At 43.2% G+C, this 24,357-nt stretch overlaps 1 protein-coding gene across 1 annotated transcript in view; it reads left to right on the forward strand.

Moving 5' to 3' along the window:
- The window catches only part of CACNA1I (calcium voltage-gated channel subunit alpha1 I), a 665,843-nt gene that overhangs the window by 142,579 nt on the left and 498,907 nt on the right, over nt 1-24,357 (forward strand). Inside the window, exon 3 of the mRNA XM_073549592.1 lies at nt 978-1,075. Coding sequence (XP_073405693.1) covers nt 978-1,075 — 98 coding nt within the window. The remainder of the gene's footprint in view (nt 1-977; nt 1,076-24,357) is intronic.

Genomic DNA, 24,357 nt, shown 5'->3' on the forward strand with positions numbered 1-24,357 from the left:
TATGTTTTCATCTCGTGTCCCCAGACCTCTTCTAATGCATCCCATGACCCTATTTGCTTTGGTGGCAGCTGCCTGACACTGGGCACTCCAATTTAGCTTCTTATTGACTAAGATGCCCAAGTCTTTTTCCATTTCTGATTTCCCCAGCAGTTTCCCATTTAGTAAGTAATTGTAGCATCTGTTTCTCCTTCCCATGTGCATAACCTTACACTTATCTGTGTTAAACCTCATTTGCCATTTTTCAGCCCAATTCTCCAATTTACTCAAATCTGTCTGTAGTTGCAAGCTGTCCTCCTTTGTGTTAACTACCTTACATAGTTTTGTATCATCTGCAAATACTGATATTTTACTGTGTAAGCCATCCACTAGATCATTAATAAATATATTAAATAGTAGGGGGCCCAATACAGAACCCTGTGGTACCCCACTAGTAACCCTGGCCCAATCTGAGTATGCACCATTAATAACCACTCTTTGTAGTAGTAGAAACACAAAAATAAAAATTACAAGACTGCCAGATTTATCACATGTTGATTAGTGTCTGAAAGACCCTGCTGACTATCATAGAGTTAGACGATTTTAAAAAAAAAATATGTAATTTTTTTTAATGGAATCTGCCAATGCAGCCTTGATCACAAATGTAAATCTAGGCTAAAGGATTGACGACTACTAGATAACCCCTTCTTAATAGGCTAATTGTTTGTAGCCTTTTAATATTCCATCAGAGTGGAAGTCTGCTCTGACTGTTGGGAGACACAGTGACAAAATCATGAGTCTGGGGCCAGTCTAGGAGTTAAGTATTACATTTTTTTATTTTGTTCTGTGCCTGGGAACTGTTAAAGGAGGGGTTGTGCAATAGTAGAAAACCCTGTCAACTTTTACCGTTTTTATCATGCAGAAAAGTTGCTTGTTACTAATTATGCGAAAAGATATACAACTTTATATTTACCTGAATGTATATTCTCTATTAATTGCAGGATGGTGGAGTACTCCTTGGACCTGCAGAACATTAATTTATCTGCTATTCGTACTGTGCGTGTCCTAAGGCCCTTGAAGGCCATCAACAGAGTTCCCAGTAAGTGTCCTTTCTGCACTAGGTATGGTATCTTGAGCCTCTTTACTTGCTGCTTAAATACAACTCCCAACATATTCTACCACATTGCTTTGTTGGGGTATGCTGGGAATTGTAAATTATCAACTGAAAAGTTGTCAGTTTCCTTAGAATTTTCTTCTCAAATATCTTTGAACTTTTCATTTGTTCTTGTTGTGGGTGAGAGGTTGGTGGAATATGGGGGTGTGTTATCTTTGTCTGGGACCCACTTTAGCTCTTTGTCTGCATATTTACATACTATCTTTATCATAATTTTCACAAAAAAAGATTTATTTTCCCACCTTTTTATAACTTTTTGATAATCATTCAAGCTATGTACATTAACTGGGCTGTTCAGATTAAGAGCTAGGGGAATCCACTACATGTTCCAACCCCTCTATCTGTATTATTGTACTGTCTGTCTGTGCATACTGTACTTCTTCTCTCAGGGCCAATTCCGCCTTTAGCTCTCCATCTCATCGCCTGTCTTTCTCCGGCCAATCAGCGGCTTGCCTTTGTTACTAAGCCCCGCCCATTCCATGCGTCCTCGTCCAATTGTGTCACGTAAGTGCTTGATTCTTTTACGTACCTAAATGTTTCTCTTGGCTGGTTGTTTTCACTGCTTTGAAACATTGCACCCTCCATCTGGTTTGATTTTATTTCAGAATTTAAAAAAACTTAAAGCATGGATAAGACAAACCAATATAATGCAGTTGGTTGTGAACAATAAAAATGGAGCAATAACAATGCACTATAGAAATAATTCTAAAAGAAATATAAAGAGGCTATAATGTGTAAACTGTTAAGGCATCTGATGAAGTGAAGCCAACAATTACAAACAAGTAAGTTATTTTTAATGAAGAGGAGATCAGGAAACAATCAAATTAGCCTGTTTTTGCATCTTTCCCAGGTTTATAAAGAAGTTATTCTCCGTGATTTTAAAATCCCTTACTATGCAGCCCTGTAACCTCCAGCTGTCAGCTTTATGATGACTGGTTGTCAAAAATAGTTAAATTAATAATGAAAAAAACAGTGTGGGGTCCCCCTCATTTTTGACAACTAGACAAGCTAAAGTAGGCTGCTGGGGACTGGTATTCTCAGGCTGGTAAAGGGCAGTGAATATTGGCTATTGGCCCCCAGCCTAAAAATAGCAGCCCACAGCTGCCCCAGAAAAGATGCACCTATTAGATGGTCCAATTCTGGCACTTTGCCCTGTTCTTTCCACTTGCTCTGTGGCTAGAAAGACGCCTCTCCACTACTAACCCTCTATTGTCAATAAAAGATACCCAGAATCAAATCCTTTATTTGAAATAAAAATACACATCAATTTACAAATGTATTCAAAAATAACAAACACAGTTATACTCACCTAATGCCCATTCCATTGAAGTTCTGGTCTCCTCTAAAAAAAACAACCTGTCTGACAAACTATCCCACGCCATAACCCATGCCTGCAATAATTGGTTTTCAACCTGGACGGTGCCAAGATGCGACCTTCCCGGCTGAAAACCATGGGAGAATGAGCTGCTGCGAGCACTGTGTTGGTGACTAGCAGTGACGTCATAGAGGTTACTGCAGGTCACTGAGGCTGCGTCCCCAGCTCACTTCAGTGTGAGTTAGGCCAATGAACTGCGTTGACCTCAGTGAGATCACCACTTGCACAGTGAGAAAAAAATCTCACTGTGCAACGCTGAGCTCAGTGAGTTTACATTGAGAAGTTCAACAGTGGCAAGTTATCTTTATTCCCGCTGCATCCTTGAGTGATTCATTTTTTTCAACCAGTTCCTTTTTATTTAGTGCAAGTGTTAATGGTCTTTACAAGGGGGCGTTGCAAACAATTTTCTTTGGTGTCATGTTTTTTAGGTGCTCTGCATTATGAACCTAAGATAAATATTAGTTCCAAATAAAAAGGCTCATATGTCTGAACCTGTTTTAAGATAACAAAAATTGAAAAGACTCAGAGAGCAATGGGAATAAAATAAGAGCAGATACTGGAACGTTTTGACCAGGTCACACGTCCTCTTTAAAAAAGTTTAAAAAGAAAAGAATAGTGTTTTGGGGAATTGGGATTTTTACAAATAGATTACTGGTAAAGACAGGCATGATCTAGGTAAAGCCTCCTACCTCAATATCTGTCACTAATGGCAATATTAAAGGGAATCTGTCACCCCATTTTTGGCCTATAAGATGCGGCCACAGCCATCAGGGGCTTATCTACAGCATTCTGTAATGCTGTAGATAAGCCCCTGATGTAACCTGAAAGATAAGAAACGAGTTAGATTATACTCACCCGGGGGTCCAGTCTGGTCCGATGGTGTTGTGGTCCGGTCCGGCACCTCCCATCTTCTAGAGATGACTTCCGCCTTCTTACTTCTGCCGTGGCTCTTGTGCAGGCGTACTTTCTCTGCCCTGTTGAGGGCAGAGTAAAGTATTGCAGTGCGCAGGCGCCGGACCTCTCTGACCTTTCCCGGCACCTGCGCACTGCAGTACTATGGGCCGAAAATGGGGTGACAAATTCCCTTTAAAGTGTACCTGCCATTTCAGGCACATTTTCTGCACAAGTGATTATGTGTGTACATGTGCAAGAATGGTAAATTCAACGTGCAAGGGGAAAGTGGCTCATAAGTGAAGAAAGAAGCAGAATTCCAATTTACAGAATCAGAGATTATGATCATAATGAGCTGCATTAGATAATATACCAAGTTGATCTACACTCATTTAGCTCCATTTACACAAAGCCATCATGGTGAGTGTGTGGATGAACGATCTTTCATATGTACAAGAATCCATGCCAGCATTCTTGCTGATGTAATTTTATTATTTGTGCTGCAGACAGCGATGTCAACATTATTATGTCCACATGCAGTCTAACACTCATTATTAGACTTTATATGAATCAATTTGCATGTCCCATGACTTCTGCTATGACGTTGGTCTGTGGCTGCTGCACAGTAGTGAGAGCACCACCTCTCATCTGACGGCATCCGTGGTCGTTCTGTGGATTAGCTGGCCTAGCACAACGTCAAATCTGCATCACGCCGCAAACCAGGCCGGCTAATCGAGAGAAGAGCCGCAGGTCCAGGTAAGAGGCAGTACTACCTCTCCTGCGCAGCGGCCACAGATTATTGTCGTGGCCTATGAAATGGGATGCACCATCTCTACTCATTTATTATTTGACAAGTTTACACTGGCAATGATTGAGGACAAATGTGTAAACAGGAATTTAGTATATATTGTAACAATATAATAAGGGAGGTTGTGCATACAGTACCTTTTACAATTATGTGGACATGTTAAAGGGACTCAGTCAACAGGTTTTAGCAACTTAGTCTGAGAGCAGCATGATGTAGAGGCAGAGACCCTGGTTAAAGCAATGTGTCGCCACAGTATACTGGGTGCAGTAGTTGTGAAAGAATCAGTTTTGCCTCCTGCAGATGTTGCAGTGCTCTGAATGCTGAGCCCTATATAGCCTCTGATTGACAGCTTTCTGTGAAGACTGTATATTGACAAAAAGCTTCTAATCAGTGATGGGATTGAGTTTACTCTGAACGAGTGGACTAGGAGGAATGAGGCATCTAGTCCTGTACTGATAATCTTTTGCTGATAAAACAGTGATTTTACCAAACCAACAGCACACAGCCCAGTAAGTGATACAGTGCTGAAATAGCAATAACCTGCTGACAGACTCCCCTTAATGGAGCTGTCCACTACTTATACAAACCCTTCTAAATCCCTATATTCCCCTCTAGTAAAATAACAACACTTATACCCACCTGTGGTGCTGGCATTGTTCAAACAGTGTCAACACAATCTCTCCCAGGGGTTCACCTGACATTGTCATGTCACAAGATCCCTGTGTCAAATAAGCATTGATTTCACTTTCCTTTTCTATAGACGTAATTAACATCCAGAGGAAATCAGACCTACGGCTGTTCTCTCATTTCCTTCGGATGTCTTAATTTGTCCCAAGGAGGGGAGAGGGAAGCGGATGCTGATTGGCCTCAGGGATCACATGACATAAGAATGTCATGTGATCCCGAGGAGATCCAGTGCCGACATTGATGGAATGGCGCTGGCTCCGGAGGTGGAAACAGAGATTTGAAAGAGGTTGTCTGAGAAGTTATTATTATTATTATTATTTATTGTTATAGCGCCATTTATTCCATGGCGCTTTACATGTAGGGAGGGGTATACATAAAAACAAGTTGGAACCAATGTGTTGTACTGTTGTGGTAAGGATATATAATGAAGCATATTTGTTACTATTTTTATGACAATAACGACTTTTATTATGTATAATTTTGCGGACGTAAAATACTCCACAACTTCCGGTGTCAGAATAATTTTCTAAAAATCTTCAAGCAGTCAGCAGCTAGATGGCCAGAGGTTTTCCATTTCTGATTTAGTCAGGCCACGATAAAAAGTTCGATTAACTTGTAGAGTTACCAGATCACTTGCAATGCTGTAGAGGCTTTTACATCTGAGGCAGAATAGTAACAGGCCTAATGCAGTCTATTACAGAGGTATTAGAGATGCTCTCATCCCGCTGAGGATGGTACTCCAGTCACTAGAGAATCATCAGCACACAATGGGGTTCTAATGAGACCTGCACAAGTCTCCAGGCGCAATGATTACATCCTACGTGACACCGCCAGAAACTGCTAACCTGAAAGAATGATTGTTTAGACCCTTGAGTGAATAAAGCCATATACCAGAAGATTAAGAAACTCTTTGTCTGCCAATATAAAGATATTGGCATGGCATGCTCTGAATTAACCTACAATTTGGTCTTGTTTTGTATCTATTCCCTTAACACAAAACTTGCTAATTTTATCAGAAACCTTCAGGCTTTAGTTGCTTTTGGCATGCAGAATAGCATAGTTTGCTCTGCTGTTCTAACCGAAGGAAAAAAATTCATAAATCTAACAACTTCTTATGGGAAAGGTCTTATTAGGATAATTTCTGTCCATATCCTACATTAAGGGCCCATAATATACATTTACACTTTTTATGCAGTGGTCACAGATGAGCTAGAAAAACCGGGAGATATAGAGTGTGCAGCTTAACCCCTTTCTGATGTGTGATTTCTAATGCATATACGTCATAGGTCATGTGCAAGTGTATGAAGCAGACTCCAGATCGGAGTCCGTTCCATAAACGGGAGGCGCAGGTTGTGCTATACAGACAGCACCTACATCTAAGGGCACAGTCAGATGGTCGTATTACACAGACGATTGCAACGGAATGCTCGGACTGGCTGGTGGCTCTCCTGACTCAAGTGCGGCAGCATGTATATCTATGTACCGTATTTATAACACGCTCCGGATTATAAGACGCACCCCAAATTTTGAGGAGAAAAATAGGAAAAAACGTTTTTTAATAAAATGGTGGTGCTTTTTATCATCCAGGCGTCTTATTGCTTACCGCTCTGTCCCCTGGTACTGTCGCCCACTCTGTTCCCTGGTACTGTCGCCCACTCTGTACCCTGGTACTGTCGCCCACTCTGTCCCCGGGGTGCTGTCGCCCACTCTGTCCCCGGGGTGCTGTCGCCCACTCTGTCCCCGGGGTGCTGTCGCCCACTCTGTCCCCGGGGTGCTGTCGCCACCCCGCTGGGTCCCCTGGGTGCTGCCGCCGCCTCGCTGCATCCCTCAGGTGCTGCCGCCACCGCGCTGTGTCCCCCGGTGCCTGCCGCCGCCGGGCTCTGTCCCGTGCTGCATGAGGGGCTCTGCCGTTCCATCCTTGCCTGTGCGGTGGATTGCTTCCTGGAAAATGGCCGCCGCGCAAGTGCAGATGGAGATTTCGACACTGTAATCTCAGTAGTTGTCACACGTGAGTCAGGACAGCCACCAGCCAGTCCGGTGTTATATGGCAATCTGACAACTCCCTAACAGCAGCAATCAAATCTAGCTCTGATTGCTGATGTTTAACCACTTAAATGCCTCTGTCAATAACTTAAATTAGCTTTTATAATCATTGTGACTCCCAGCGCCACCATCCACCCCCACAACATTGTGATAGGTCTTTTTTACTATACAATTAACACCATAAAATCATAACTAAAAAAACAATGGATGTTGATTAGCGCTTTTTTTAGCATTTCACCCTATTTTTCAGTTTTTTATTTTTCATTTTTCACTAAGTTATATGGTAAAATAAATTGTGTGGTTCAAAACTGCAACTCATATATTTTGGAGGTAAAATGATAAAGTTATGCCTTTTGGAAAAAGGGTAGGAAGAAACGAATGTGAAAAGTGATAAAATCACTTGGTTGGGAAGGGGTTAATAAATCTGTTGCAATTCTTTCAAACATACTTTTTATTGGTGAAATGGAGAATAATTGTGTCACTCATGAACATATGGAAAAACGGAGAAAAATTGAGTCACCAATTGCTGCATAAATAGACACAATTTTATTAATTACAAAAGGACATATATTGGGAGGAGACAAACTTCATAAAATAGTCACATAATGAGTGCAAAATGACGGGAGAATAATGACCATTACCTGTTAAAGAAAGGCCGGTATAGCCCTATGGTTAGAGGCATGCTGACGCCTGAAGAATCAAATATCACCTGCGTGAAACGTACGTCGGGGTGGCCGGTGTTCCCCTCCATCCTCTACAATGGATAATTTATTCTTTGGCTAATGTTATTTCATGATTTTTCTGGGGGTGGTGCAGTCAAGCTTCTTTTTTACCAGGGAACTTTCCAACATTGCTTTATTATATAGAGGCTTTTTCTGCCCCACTTCATATGTTATTTTGTGTGCCCCTTCAGTGGCTACCAGCTGTACATATGTGTGCTGAGCCTGGCCTTTCTTTGCCTTCTGGTGGTCGATATGTAATTGGTATGGTAGGGTGCCTATCCCCTTACACTGCCATTTCTGGTTGCATGTCGCCTATCCATCTGGCAATCTGGCCAGCCTCAGCATGCCTCTGCCCAGGGGTTACTGACAATAGGGTTTCTTTTCCAGGCAATGGTCATTATTCTCCCATCATTTTGCACTCATTATGTGACTATTTTATGAAGTTTGTCTCGTCCCAATGTATGTCCTTTTGTAATTAATAAAATTGTGACTATTAAACATACCATACAGATGGGGACGCCCGACTCCGACTGTTATCTTCTCTTTCCAGCAGAAAACTATCACAATCGAGGACGCTCCTGCCGGCCTCAAAACTCTTAAAGACCTCTGCATTTCCAATACTTGATCCTATATATTGACCTAAATCCTACAGCTCTTATCTTTATCTAAGGTCCAATCTGGGCACAAGGCTAAAACTTTAGTCTCCCCGGAAGCTCTTCATCGGCTTGACCCTTCCATCTACCTTCACCCTTATTCCTACTTCTTGTCCAAATGGAAGCTTTGGTGTCCACATCCTTTAACCCTTTTCTAATGCCCCTTTATACCTCACTCCATCCGAATTGCCGTTTCACTATACAAGCATACAGTTTTGATTATGGCTAACAAATTTCTGTCCTACAACGTTAGAGGTCTAAATTCTCCACAGAAAAGATTTTTAATTTGGAAGGAACTAAAGAAACTAAATGTTGATATCGCAGGACTGCAGGAAACTAAATTTTCAATTGACAATGCTCCCAAATTTACAAACAATGTCCACATATCTTTGTATCCTCCAAAGAAAAGAAAAGAGCTGGAGTAGCCATTATTATTAAGGCTAGCTTCAGACTAGCGCATTTTACATGCAGCGCATGGCGCCGCTAAGCCCCGCCCCCTGCCCGCCCCGTCCGGTCATTTCATCCTACTATCGCACACGGCTGCATGCGATCTGCGCACCCTATCTTTAGCATAGGGTGCGCAGACCGTGCGCTGGCCGTGCGCTAGTAGGATTTTTGTGTGCGCCAAGCGCACCAAAATGCAACATGGTGCATTCGGCGCACCTTCAAAAGTGCGCAGCGCAAGCAAAAATCCTACTAGCGCACGGACAGTGCATGGTCTGCGCACCCTATGCTAAAGATAAGGTGCGCAGATCGCATGCAGCCATGTGCGATAGTAGGATGAAATGACCGGACGGGGTGGGCAGGGGGCAGGGCTTAGCGGCGCCATGCGCTGCATGTAAAATGCGCTAGTCTGAAGTTAGCCTAAGGATACTGTTAAATTCGAAAAAATCAACCTAATAAAAGATAAAGAAGGTCGCTTCCTAATTCTCATCTGCAATATCAGTGATACATGCTACACTTTAGTCAACGTATACGCACCTAACAAAGGGCAAATCACCTTTTTAAGAAGACTAACCAAAATCATTCATGACTTAAAAAAAGGCTAACTACTTATGTTTGGAGACTTCAATTCGGTTCCAAATCCCTTATTAGATTCCTCCAACAAATCAAGAAACATGAATACGTCCCTAGACACCTGGCTTAACCCCTTTACCCCCAAGGGTGGTTTGCACGTTCATGACCGGGCCAATTTTTACAATTCTGACCACTGTCCATTTATGAGGTCATAACTCTGGAACGCTTCTATGGATCCCAGTGATTCTGACATTGTTTTCTCGTGACATATTGTACTTCATGACAGTGGTAAAATTTCATTTAAATAACTTGCGCTTATTTGTGAAAAAAACGGAAATTTGGCGAAAATTTTGAAAATTTCGCAATTTTCCAACTTTGAATTTTTATGCCCTTAAATCACAGAGATACGGCACACAAAAAACTTGATAAGTAACATTTCCCACATGTTTACTTTACATCAGCACAATTTTGGAACCAAAATTTTTTTGTTAGGAAGGTATAAGGGTTAAAAATTGACCAGCGATTTCTCATTTTTGCAACACCATTTTATTTTTACGGTCCACATCACATTTGAAGCCTCTTTGTGGGGTCTATATGATAGAAAATACCCAAAAGTGACACCATTCTAAAAACTGCACCCCTTAAGGTGCTCAAAACCACATTCAAGAAGTTTATTAACCCTTTAGGTGCGTCACAGGAATTTTTTGAATATTTAAAAAAAAATGAATATCTAACTTTTTTTAACAAAAAAAATAGTTCAGGTTCAATTTTTTTTATTTTACCAAGGGTAACAGGACAAATTGGACTGCAAAAGTTATTGTGCAATTTGTCCTGAGTACGCTGATACCTGATATGTTGGGGGGAACCACTGTTTCGGCGCATGGCAGAGCTCAGAAGGGAAGGAGCGTCATTTGACTTTTTCAATGCAAAATTGGCTGGAATTCAGATCGGACGCCATGTCACGTTTGGAGAGCCCCTGATGTACCTAAACAGTGGAAACCCCCCACAATTGACCCCATTTTGGAAACTAGACCCCCCAAGGAACTTATCTAGATATGTGGTGAGAACTTTGAACCCACAAGGGCTTCACAGAAGTTTATAACGTACAGCGGTACAATTAAAAAAATCATATTTTTTCCACAAAAATGATCTTTTCACCCGCAATTTTTATTTTCCCAAGGGTAACAGGACCCTAAATGTTATTGTGCCATTTGTCCTAAGTACGCTGATACCCCACATATGGTCGTAAACCACTATTTGGGCGCATGGCAGAGCTCGGAAGGGAAGCAGCGCCATTTGACGTTTTTGGCTGGAGTTGAGATCGGACACCATGTCGCGATTGGAAAACCCCTGATGTACCAAAACAGTGGAAACCCCCCACAAATGACACCATTTTGGACACTAGACCCCCCAAGGAACTTATCTAGATGTGTGGTGAGAACTTTGAACCCCCAAGGGCTTCATAGAAGTTTATAACGCCCGGGCGTGAAAATAAAAAATTCGTATTTTTTCCACAAACATGATCTTTTAGTCACCAACTTTTTTATTTTCCCAAGGGTACCAGGAGAAATTGGACCCCAAAAGTTGTTGTCCAATTTGTCCTGAGTACGCTGATACCCCATATGTGGGAGAAAACTACTGTATGGGCACATGTCGGGGCTCGGAAGGGAAGTAGTGACGTTTTGGAATGCAGACTTTGATGGAATGGTCTGCGGGTGTCATGTTGCCTTTGGAGAGCCCCTAATGTACCTAAACAGTGGAAACCCCCCACAAATGACCCCATTTTGGAAACTAGACCCCCCACGGAACTTATCTAGATGTGTGGTGAGCACTTTGAACCCCCAAGTGCTTCACAGAAGTTTATAATGCCCGGGCATGAAAATAAAAAAATCATATTTTTTTCCACAAACATGATCAATTAGTCCCCAATTATTTTATTTTCCCAAGGGTGACAGGAGAAATTGAACCCCAAAAGTTGTTGTCTAATTTGTCCTGAGTACGCTGACACCCCATTTGTGGGAGAAAACTACTGTATGGGCACACGTCTGGGCTCAGAATGGAAGTAGTGATGTTTTGGAATGCAGACTTTGATGGAATGGTCTGCGGGTGTCATGTGCGTTTGGAGAGCCCCTAATCTACCTAAACTATTGAAACTCCCCACAAGTGACCCCATTTTGGACACTAGACCCCCCACGGAACTTATCTAGATGTGTGGTGAGCACTTTGAACCCCCAAGTGCTTCACAGAAGTTTATAACGCCCAGGCGTGAAAATAAAAAAAATCATTTTTTTCCACAAAAATGATATTTTTGCCCCCAACTTTTTATTTTCCTAAGGGTAACAGGAGAAATTGGACTCCAAAAGTTGTTTTGCAATTTGTCCTGAGTAGGCTGATACCCTACATGTGGGGGTAAAACACTGTTTGGGCGCATGGCAGAGCTTGGAAGGGAAGGAGCACCATTTGACTTTTTCAACTCAGAATTGGCTGGAATTGAGATCAGACGCCATGTTGCATTTGGAGAGCACCTGATGTGCCCAAACAGTGGAAACCCCCAATTCTAACTCCAACCCTAACGCTAACACACCCCTAACCCTAATCTCAGCCCTAACCCTAGCCCTAACCCTAACCCTAGCCCTAACCCTAACCCTAGCCCTAGCCCTAACCCTAGCCCTAACCCTGGCCCTAACCCTAGCCCTAGCCCTAACCCTAATGGGAAAATGGAAATAAATACATTTTCTTTTAATTTTATTATTTTTCTCTTACTAAGGGGGTGATAACGGGGGGTTTGATTTACTATTTATGGCGGTATTTATTTTTGGAGGCTGTCGCACGCTAAAAGACGCTTTTTATTGTAAAAATAGTTTTTGCATCACCACATATTGAGAGCTATAATTTTTCCGTATTTTGACTCACTGAGTCATATGAGATCTTATTTTTTGCGGGACGAGTTGATGTTTTTATTCGTACCATTTTCGGGCACGTGACATTTTTTGATCGCTTTTTATTCCGATTTTTGGGACGCAGAATGAACAAAAACCAGCATTTCATGAATATCTTTTGGGGGGGTGCATTTACACCGTTCCGCGTGCGGTAAAATTGATAAAGCGGTTTTATTTTTCGGGTCAGTACGGTTACAGCGATACCTCATTTAGGTCTTTTTTTATGTTTTGTTGGTTTTATGCAATGAAAACTATTTTATATAAAAAATAATTATTTTTGTATCGCTTTATTCTGCAAGCTATAACTTTTTTATTTTTTCGCTGACGATGCTGTATGGTGGCTCGTTTTTTGCGGGACAAGATGACATTTTCAGCGGTACCATGGCTATTTATATGCATCTTTTTTATCACGCGTTATTGCACTTTTTGTTTGGCGGTATGATAATAAATCATTATTTATTGCTTCGTTTTTTATTTTTATTTTTTAAGGGGTTCGCTAAAGTGGTTAACTAATGGGATAGTTTTATAGGGCAGGTCGTTACGGACGCGGCGATACCTAATATGTGTACTTTTATTGTTTTTTTTTTATTTAAAAAAATGGATTTATTGGGGGAATATTTTTTTTTTTCTAATTTATTTGGCGATTTTTTTTTAATTATTTTAACACTTTTTTTTTTACTTTATTACATAGTCCCAGGTGGGACATTACTGTCCTGTGACAGATCGCTGATCTGTCACATCACAGATCACTGTGACAGATCAGCAATCTGTCACAGGCAGTTCTGCAGACTTCCTCATGCCTGCGCTTTGCAGGCACTGAGGAAGTCAGCTCCCTACAGGGAATGAGCCCCCCGCAGCAGCACTGCACATTGCACTGCCGTGGGGGGCTCAGGGAAGCACGGAGGGAGCCCACTCCCTGCCGATGCTTCCCTTTAACCCCCGGTACACCGCGATCATGTTTGATCACGGTGTGCAAGGGGTTAACGTGTCGGGGGCGGTCCATGACCACCCCTGACACATAGTGCCGGGTGTCAGCTGTGATAATCAGCTGACACCCGGCGCGATCAGCGGCGCTCACTACGTGGGCGCCGCTGATAGCGGTGCACGTATTATCCCGTCCATGGGCATAGGGGCTCGGGTCCCATGGACGGGATAGTACGTCTGATGTCAGGAAGGGGTTAATGGAGAAGAACTATACAATGCTTTCCGCTGCATCAATGCATCTTCAATTGAATACTCCCACTTCTTTGACTCGCATAAGTCCTTCGCCTGGATCGACCTTCTGCTAACTGACATACACACATTACAATACATTAATTCTGTTAAAATCCTTCCCAGATCCTGGTCAGATCATTCACCCCTCGTTTTTTAAGTTAAATATGGCCCCAACTACAGAGAGCAGAAACTATGGCGAGCTAATTGTTTTTTATTCCATCTTCCGCAATATAGAGAAAAAATTCAAAACTATATAAATCTCTGTTTTCAAGAAAACGACACCGAGGATCTCAAAATATCAACTCTTTGGACTGCCCACAAAGCTGTTTTTAGAGGCCATCTAATCCAACTTAACGTGAAACTAAAACGTGACAACTTAACTAACTCTGAAAATATTATAAATGAAATCAAAAAGTTAAAGATCCAACTTGAAAAATCTCCTAATGACAGGACCCATGCGGAGATATTACAATTGAGAATCCAGTTGAAAAACCTACTGTCATGTCGGATGCTATTCACACCACAGCGTCCGGCAGGCAGAGGTAGTTCCACCTCCGTCCACTATAGCCTCAGTGGCGCCGGCTTGAGTTTCTCAGGCTATCGGGGGTTAATCTAGCTGAAGATCAGGTTGGATGTTTGGTCACGCCCACGGTCTTTAAATAGTCGTGCTGGCCTATGGGCGTCGCCGATTATAGCTTGTGTGTCATACCAAGTGGTTCCGGTCTGGAGTGGAGGTGTTGAAGAGAGAGAGAGAGATTCATATCTGGTGTCGTATGATCCATTGTTACCTTCTCGCCTTCCCATATTTGTGTTTTGTTGTGCCCTGTTCACATTACTGTATAGTCCTGTGTGTATGCGGCGTGGTGCAGTTTAAGTTCTCCCTGTCTGTCTTTATTGTTTGGGGCTTTGGTGGTTTGTCTCCTCACTGGGTGGAGGGTGGAGGGTTAAGCTTAGGGCTGAGCAAGAGATAAGGAAAGGGTGGAGGCTCAGGCATTTGCACCTTCAGCAAAAACCCTGGGTTGAGGGTCAGACAGGGTTTCCCCTAGTTAAAGGGACATCACAGGGCCCCCGGGTATTTCTGCCTTAGTTGACCTAAGCCCCGCGTGACATTATAATCGGCCCACATTTTTCAGGAGTCCATGGATCCCATGGATTCCATAACCCGCCAGTTGGCGGCGCTGTCCTTACAGGTCTCCGAGTTGAAAGGGGCAGTTCAGCAGCAGGGCCTGGTAGTAGCGAAGGTGCAAACGGCATCTGCAGGTGTCGGTGCAGAGCCGAAGATCCCGCTGCCAGAACGATTCTCAGGGGAACGCAGCAAATTTGTCATATTTCGGGAGGCCTGCAAGTTATACTTCCGCATGCGCCCGGTCTCCTCAGGTAATGAGGCTCAGCGGGTGGGCCTGGTGTTATCATTACTGAGTGGGGACCCCCAAGCATGGGCATTTTCCTTACCAGCTGACTCTGCTACATTTCATTCTGTCGATAATGTTTTTTCTGCACTCGGGCTCATTTATGATGATCCCGACAGATTAGCTCTAGCAGAATCTAAAATCCGCGCCCTCTGTCAGGGGGAACGTATGGCGGAAGACTATTGCTCCGAATTTCGCCGTTGGGCAGTAGACACACAGTGGAACGACCCAGCGCTGCGGAGTCAGTTTATTCATGGGGTTTCAGGAAGAGTTAAACAGGCCCTCCTGATGTATGAGACTCCTGCATCGTTGGAGTCTGCCATGAGTTTGGTTATACGTATTGATCGCCGTTTGCGTCAGGGGGCACAGGAGACACTACCCCTGGGGGAAAGCAGGGGTGCAAGTGTGGTTGCTACAGGTGAGCCCACTGAACCTATGCAAATTGCGGGGGTGTCACAGGTTAAGCGTCGCGTCCCTGGGTTCACGAAGCCCGGAGCATGTTTTTACTGTGGTAAAAGGAATCATTATGTTAACGCTTGTCCTGTGCTACCGAAGAAGGTCACACCGGCGGAAAACTACTAAGCTCAGTGGGTATGGAGGAGACCCAACTGAGCGTATGCATATCCTCCATGATGGTATCTCAATGTATGCTCCCTGCCAAAGTTATTATCGCGGGCAGAGAGCTACCAATATCAGTGTTTGTGGATAGCGGTTCCGCCACCAATCTCATAGATGAGGAGTTTGCACGCACTGCCGGGTTTAAGATCGAAAAACTCCCTCATCCTATTCAGGTGGTTACCATTAATGCCGCTCCCCTCCCTCAGGGGGAGATTACGGAGTTTGTGGCTGAGGTGAAACTCCACATTGGGGTCCTACATTCGGAGTGGGTTACATGTAGGGTCCTCCGTAATCTCCCAGCACAAATGGTCTTGGGTTTTCCATGGTTGTCCAGGCACAACCCGGTTATTGATTGGAAAACTCAGGACATAGTCCAATGGAGTGGTTTTTGCCAGGACAATTGCTTGGCCACATGTGTGTCCGCCGTGACGCCCAGCCTTCCGGAGGCTTTGCAGGATTTCGCGGATGTTTTCTCTGAGAAGGGTTGCTCAGAACTGCCTCCACATAGAGCCTATGACTGTGCGATTAGGTTAAAACCCGGGGCCAAATTACCTAAGGCCAGGATGTTTAATATTTCTGGTCCAGAGAGACAAGCTCTGAAAGACTACATCGCGGAGAGTCTGAGCAAAGGACACATCCGGCCTTCGTCCTCGCCTGTAGCAGCGGGGTTTTCCTTCATTAAGAAGAAAGATGGGGGGTTACGGCCGTGTCTGGATTTCCGGGAGTTAAACCAGATTACGATCCGTGATCCATACCCGATGCCTTTGATCCCTGATTTGTTCAACCAGGTGGCGGGGGCAAAGTGGTTTTCCAAGCTTGACCTCAGGGGGGCGTATAACCTCATAAGGGTCCGTCAGGGGGATGAGTGGAAGACGGCCTTTAACACTCCTGAGGGTCATTTTGAGAGCCTGGTTATGCCATTTGGGTTGACAACCGCGCCTGCTGTTTTCCAACATTTTATTAATGACGTGTTTGCTCATGTCCTGGGGAAATTTGTGATTGTATACCTGGATGATATCCTCATTTATTCGAGCGACCGGGACATTCATTTAGAGCATGTCAGGCAGGTGTTACAGTTGCTCGGTGAGAATAAGCTCTATGCTAAGCTGGAAAAATGCTTATTTTTTGTTCAGGAGTTGCCTTTTTTGGGATATATTGTGTCCGCCGCAGGGTTTAAAATGGACACCGCTAAGGTGCAAGCGGTGCTACAATGGGAAAGGCCTGATAATTTGAAAGCGCTCCAGCGGTTCCTTGGGTTTGCTAATTATTATAGGAAATTTATAAAACACTTTTCTACTATAGCCAAACCGCTCACGGACATGACAAAAAAAGGTACCGATCTGACTAGCTGGTCTGAGGTGGCGATACGTGCATTTGAGCGTCTAAAGAACAGTTTTGCTTCAGCCCCCATTTTGGTGCAACCGGACGTGTCTAAACCTTTTGTGGTGGAGGTTGATGCATCTGTGGTGGGAGTGGGGGCAGTACTGTCACAGGGCTCATCTTTGAGCGATATGCATCCATGCGCCTCCTTCTCCAAGAAGCTGTCGCCGGCCGAACGGAATTATGATATTGGCAACAGGGAGTTGTTGGCCATCAAATTGGCTTTTGAGGAATGGCGACACTTCTTGGAGGGGGCGGCTCACCAGGTCACAGTCATCACCGACCATAAGAACCTGCTCTATCTGGAGTCCGCCAAGCGTCTATCTCCTAGGCAGGCTCGCTGGGTATTGTTCTTTACACGTTTCAATTTTCTGGTGACTTACCGTCCCGGGGCTAAAAACACCAAGGCGGATGCCTTGTCCAGGTGTTTTCCGGGGGAGAACCTTGGGAAGAGCCGGTACCCATCCTCCAGGAAGGTGTAGTGGTTTCGGCTCTCACGACTGAGGTAGAGGCGGAGATTGCCGAGGCCCAAGAGGAGGTACCGCCAGGACTTCCCGCCAACAAATCATTTATACCCCTTCATCTTCGTCTTAAGGTGTTGAGGGAACATCACGACTCAGTACTGGCTGGTCATCCAGGGATTAAGGGCACCTTGGAGCTGGTATCGCGTCGTTTCTGGTGGCCCAAAATCCGGCAGGACGTGGTCTCGTACGTGGCAGCTTGCATCACGTGCGCCATTGCCAAGTCTCCCCGAGCCCGTCCTGCTGGCACGCTACAGCCTCTGGGGGTACCTAATAGGCCATGGACAGAAATCTCCATGGATTTTATCACTGACTTGCCAGTCTCGGCGGGGAACACGGTCATCCTGGTGGTGGTTGACCGATTTTCAAAGATGGCGCATTTTGTCTCATTGCCCTCCTTGCCCAATGCGAAGACGTTGGCTCAGGTGTTTGTGCAGGAGGTGGTCAGACTCCACGGAGTTCCGTCGGACATAGTATCTGATAGGGGAACTCAATTTATTGCGAAGTTTTGGAAAGCTTTTTGCTCACGTTTGGGGATCAAGTTGTCACATTCATCGGCGTTTCATCCACAGTCAAATGGTCAAACTGAGCGCATGAACCAAAATCTGGAGCAGTATTTACGATGCTTTGTGTCCGACAACCAAGAGGAGTGGTCTACTTTCCTTCCTCTGGCCGAGTTCGCGTTAAATAATCACCGTCAAGAGTCATCGGGAGAGTCTCCGTTCTTTTGTATTTACGGTCAACATCCTCAATTTTGTACCTTACGTCAGGGTGACTCGGGGGGCGTCCCGGAGGAGGACCAGCTAGGAGCTCAATTATCATCGGTCTGGAGGAGGGTGAAACAGCGATTGTTGAGCATGAGTGCGAGGTACAAGCAGGTGGCTGACAGTAGACGCGTGCCAGGTCCGGACCTGTGTGTGGGTGAATGGGTGTGGTTAGCGACTAAAAATATAAAACTCAAAATTCCATCTTTAAAATTGGGTCCAAGGTTTATTGGGCCTTTTAAGATTGCTGCCATAATTAACCCTGTTGCTTATCGGTTGGAACTCCCTGAGTATACAAGATACACAACGTGTTTCACAGGGCTTTATTGAAAAAGGTGGTAGGCTCTGTGGACACGACACCGATGCCACCTCCAGTCATGGTGGATGGCGATTTAGAGTTTGAGGTCTCCAAGGTAGTGGACTCTCGAGTAGTGCGCCGTACTCTTCAGTATTTGGTACACTGGCGGGGGTATGGTCCGGAGGAGAGGTCTTGGGTACCAGCCGCGGACATACATACAGATCGGCTGGTCAGTTCTTTTCACCGTCGTCATCCGGACAAGCCGGGTCCTATGAGTCTTGAGGGCCCTGGGGTCCCTCGTAGAAGACGGGGTACTGTCATGTCGGACGCTATTCACACCACAGCGTCCGGCAGGCAGAGGTAGTTCCACCTCCGTCCACTATAGCCTCAGTGGCGCCGGCTTGAGTTTCTCAGGCTATCGGGGGTTAATCTAGCTGAAGATCAGGTTGGATGTTTGGTCACGCCCACGGTCTTTAAATAGTCGTGCTGGCCTATGGGCGTCGCCGATTATAGCTTGTGTGTCATACCAAGTGGTTCCGGTCTGGAGTGGAGGTGTTGGAGAGAGAGAGAGAGATTCATATCTGGTGTCGTATGATCCATTGTTACCTTCTCGCCTTCCCATATTTGTGTTTTGTTGTGCCCTGTTCACATTACTGTATAGTCCTGTGTGTATGCGGCGCGGTGCAGTTTAAGTTCTCCCTGTCTGTCTTTTTTGTTTGGGGCTTTGGTGGTTTGTCTCCTCACTGGGTGGAGGGTGGAGGGTTAAGCTTAGGGCTGAGCAGGAGATAAGGAAAGGGTGGAGGCTCAGGCATTTGCACCTTCAGCAAAAACCCTGGGTTGAGGGTCAGACAGGGTTTCCCCTAGTTAAAGGGACATCACAGGGGCCCCGGGTATTTCTGCCTTAGTTGACCTAAGCCCTGCGTGACACCTACTTACTGCGGAATACGACAAATTCATTCGCATCATGAAAGGCAACTATCACAACTATATGGACAAGCCCTCCAATCTCTTTGCAAACAAAATTAAAGCTCTCAGACATAAAACCTGAATACTCCAAATCAAAGATGACAAAAACCTTATACAAAAAAATCCAAAAGAAATCTCAAATGCCTTTGCAAATTTTTACAAGAAACTTTATAATCTGAAAGAAGACCCAACAGAATTCCACCCATCAAAAATAAATATCGATAACTTTCTGGACTCCACTATTCTCCCATCTCTCTCAAAAGAAGACCTACTCTTCTTAAACTCTCCATAAATGCTAGAAGATCCTACAAAATCCAAAGGTACACTCAGTCTATTCACCCTCTCTTACTTATGTGACAAAACTAAGAAACTACCGGAGGAAATCATAGTCAAATCCGCAATTCTCTCTTGGAAAGCTCTATTGAAATTCTCTCTTAAATATTTTCCCGTGGTCTCTCCTACTTGGAAAGATATAGGTATTTTTGAATTTTTATCTACAAGAATTAAACTTAACTCATGGAGACTACAAGGCATTCAATATATATCAGATATAATCGACGAGAATAACAAACTCATTCCCTTCCAACTTATTAGAGAGAAATTCAAGCTTGACCTTACAGAAGAGACGACATGAAAGAAAATCCAAGACCTCATAAACTCAACTTTTTTCTTCCATAAAACCTTCAGCAGATGTTCAAATATCCTAGAACTCTCCTCTTCTGTAAAACTAGCCACATATATCAGAACCTCAACCAGGATACTCACTTTTCACACTCCCCTAACCTAAAAGCTTGGGAAACGGAATTGAACACTAACATCACAACTATGTTACTTCTGAATTTGTTACAACTGTATAACCACACTTTATTGTAACTTATTTTGATTATACTTAAGTTTAACGAATACTTCTTCTTTGAATGTTAAAGTGATTTCACTCAATAAAAAATTAATTGAATATAAAATTCTGTCTATTTATGCAGCAATTGGTGACTCAATTTTTCTTCGTTTTTCCATATGTTCATGAGTCTTTTTTTCATTATTACTTATGGGAAGATTCAGCACACTGGTGTCTTTATCTGAAGCATGTATCTTTGGAGATTCTTTGTAATACTTTTTTATTGGTGTATGAAAACTCCAGTCTAAAAAAATTTGCTTCCTTCTTCTCGAAAGAAGTATAGCTGGTCAATTGGCTTGACTGCAAAATCTTTAGGAGCAGGTACGATTGTAAGGTTATGTTCACACTCCACACTCATGTTGAGGCTTTATCCACAGCAGCCTTGTTCTTTCCACTATTTCCCTGCACAATTACTTAATCATGCAAGGAAACAACTTTTTGTTTCACCTACAGAACTGTGTGGCCATTATGATCATCCACAAGGTCTTGCAGAAAAAAAAATATTTCAATGCAGGATTAAGAGATTGTGCAGAGAAACAGTGAAAAGACCACAGCAGTACAGGACTGCTGCAGCTTTTGTCACCAAATCTGAGAGCAGAAACATGTAGAGACAGAGACCCTGATTCCAGTGATGATTCACTTACTGGGCTACTTGCAATAGTTTTGGTAAATCACTGTTTTATCAGCAATAGATTATCTCTAGGGAACTAGAAAATCTACTGCCATTTAGTCCTCTGTATTCATGAGTCCTGTATAGACCGCCCCCTCCACTGATTGGCAGCTTTCTGTCTATGCACAGTGTACACAGAAAACTACCAATCAGTGGTGTGGGTGGGGTTATACACAGCTCTGCATTCAGATAAGTGCTAGATCATAGTTTTCTCTGCTGCGATCAAAGCTACACAAAGCAGCCCAGTAAGTGACACATTGTTGGAATCAGGGTCTCCCTACATCATACTGCTCTCAGATAGGGTAGCAAAAACCTGGCAACAGGTTCTCTTTAAGCTTCGTACTGGTGTTTTCGTAATCCCACATAACTATTGCCTGCTATTATTTAATTTTTAGACACATTAAGCATTTTTTAATACATTTTTATCAAACAACTTTGCTTCAAAGAAGAAATTAAAAAAAATGCATAACTGCCTTTGAAGAGTTAGTGATCTATTCATAAAGGGTGGGGACACTATCGTTAAGTAGGGCAGGAAGCATGGGTCTGTAAATTTATAGCTTGTCTCATCAGTAAAATAAGTGAATGCATTAATCTAAGGGCAATGTTTTTTTTTTGTTTTTTTTTAGAACCATTCTGATTTATTCAGAAACAAGCTATGACACTTTTTTGACCCAATATCACTTTGAGAGATGAAACATGCAGATTTTCTTTGCAATACATCTTATTCTAAATGCTGCATAAATGTCTTTTCCCATATTGCTCATATAGTTCCAAGTGGTGGATTTGTTCTTCCACCTCTCTTGCCTGGTATGTGCTGTCATATGTAAAGGTTACAATTGCAGTAAAAGGGTGTGATCAACACTGTTCCCGGCACAGGATGCAATATATTAGTTCCGGTAATGTAATCAACTGCTTTCAGAAAGTGTATGCTGCGTTTGAACTTTCTTTATAGACGACATAGGACAGAGAACATCAGGAATCTTTATTGAACCTTGCACGACATAATGGACTGTATTATAACGGGAATGCACACTAAAAATGTGTCCGACAACTTGAGTTAGATGGAAAACTATATATCAGCACCAAGGCTGGAAACTAGTTAGGGGTGAGAAGCTCCGGCACAGGCTAGTGCAGTACATTGATAATATTTTACTCGCACAAGCTCTTCCTCCAGGACAGCTAGATTTAAAATTTTGAGTATTAGTTTGCAAATACATTTCAGAAATAACCACAGAGAAAAATGATGGATAGCTCTCAGGCTTCTATCTACCTGGGATATTGTACGGCCTTTGAATATTCATGGGCTCCCAGCGCCGCGTTATCATCTCTAGAACTGCATTTCTTTTAGGTGGACATGACCTTTGCTTGACATGAATCATTTAAGCATTCAGACACTCTGAAGAAGTCTGTGTTTTATTCTACGTCTTGTGTATACTTAGCAGATCTTCCATTGACTATTGCATCTGAAATATCAAAGCATCAAGACGAGAAAAGTGTGCCATCCATCTGATTTACCTCTAGAATCTTCCATGATTGACACACAAAATGTAGCAAGTCTGGGACATTGTTTCTGCCTCCATTGACTTCACAGAGACATTGAGATTTTTAATGTAGCATATAAGATCTCAATGAAAAAGGACTTGTTTCAAGATGGTAGTCATGAAGCACATAATTACGTTCAATGCTATTCTGAATATTCCCTGATCACATTGTTTTTTTCGATTGCACAAAGGTGCAAACCACCATGTCTGTTCCCATGCTTTGCTTAAACTTATCTTGAGCCATTAATATTGCTGATGGTTACTTATGTGGCAGAGGGGACCTCAGGCCTCATCAGGATCCAGTGGCCAGGCATGACTGCCACTCCTTCCCCACCCATATTGCTACACTCCTGATGCATAAAGGAGTTATATTCTTTTTATGTTTGAAAAGTCAGACGATACATATTTTTTAGTTAAAGTGGTGTTCTAAATTTAAAAATAATCTCCTAGCCAAAGGATACTGTAAGAGTTAACTTTACAATCACTGATGGGTCAACCGTTATGGTCCCGACAGATCCTGGAAACCAGGGCTCTGAAGAACCTTAGCTAAACAGACCAGAGGTCAATCACGTGCATTGGCTGCCACTCCATTCAGTCTAAAAGGAAGATCAGCCAAGCTCTGCACTCGGAATTCTCCGGCACTCCCATTAAGAATGAGGGGAGCTGGAGCGAGAAAGATCAAGCTCTTCAAAGCCCCAATTCTCTAGATCAATGATGGCCATGTCAGTCAGACACCCAGTAAACAGAATGTTGTCCCCTATCCTTTGACTTTTTTCTGCTCTATGATACATTTTGTCATTATGTAACAGGCATCTGGAGCTTTACAAAGGGGAGGTGCTTGCTGGTTCATTAAATAAATAGCACTTGCCTCTAACAGTAGTGATTGGGAGAGATGATGGAATCTTTTGAAATTTGAATATTTGTTAAAATTTTTCCCCCAAAATTACAAAGGAAAATACAATTTACATAGAAAGAATATTGCAATATATGGATGTATTAATATGGTTGTATGTTTATTTGCTATTGGAATGATATACCTTCTATAGTTCCCCATTCTTTCAATGTAAATTGTATTTTCCTCTATGTACATTCAGTTTTCTGCGGTTATTTATATAATATTCATATTTGGTTATATATGCTACTATTGGATATGTTATTAACTGTTATAACTACCTTTGGTTGTATTATGGCGTTTTCAATTTCTATAAGAGCATACAACCTGCCGCAATGGTATGCTTCTTTGTACTATCCACTTTGGAGCATGTTTCTGTGTCTTCTCACTCCCCCTCCCCTTCTAAGGGAGGAGTTATCTTTGCTTATACTAGGTGCTGCAGCACGTGGATGGTGACGTGTTGCTCCCCGCGGAAGGGGCGTTGTTATCTCCGCCCTTTTGATTTAGTTGAGCGGACGGGTCCGGACGTGTCACTTCCGAGTCCGGCCTCCTGCTAGCAGCACATAGACTAGCATTGGGCGCACCATCTGCGACACTTCCGGCCATCTTTATGGCGGCGGTGGCGTGCGTTCCATGCTGGAACGCACATGGTTATCATCCTATGCATGTATTTTTTCTTATGATCTCTGATACATGTGATTAGTTCTGGGTGACATTATATTGAATATGGGGCGTGATCATTATTATTTGTATTCATTCTTTTGATTATTTTACATATGGGAACCAAAAGTTTCCATTGGTCTGGGTTACATATAAATATTTCCCCTTTTGCATTACTACCTCACTCCTTGAGAAAGCCACGGTAGGCGAAACGTACGTTGGAGGGAGCTGGAGACGCATTTA

Source organism: Dendrobates tinctorius, unplaced genomic scaffold, assembly GCF_039654945.1.
Source record: "Dendrobates tinctorius isolate UK_male_01 unplaced genomic scaffold, ASM3965494v1 ptg000159l, whole genome shotgun sequence".
Classification (NCBI taxonomy): Eukaryota; Metazoa; Chordata; class Amphibia; order Anura; family Dendrobatidae; genus Dendrobates; species Dendrobates tinctorius.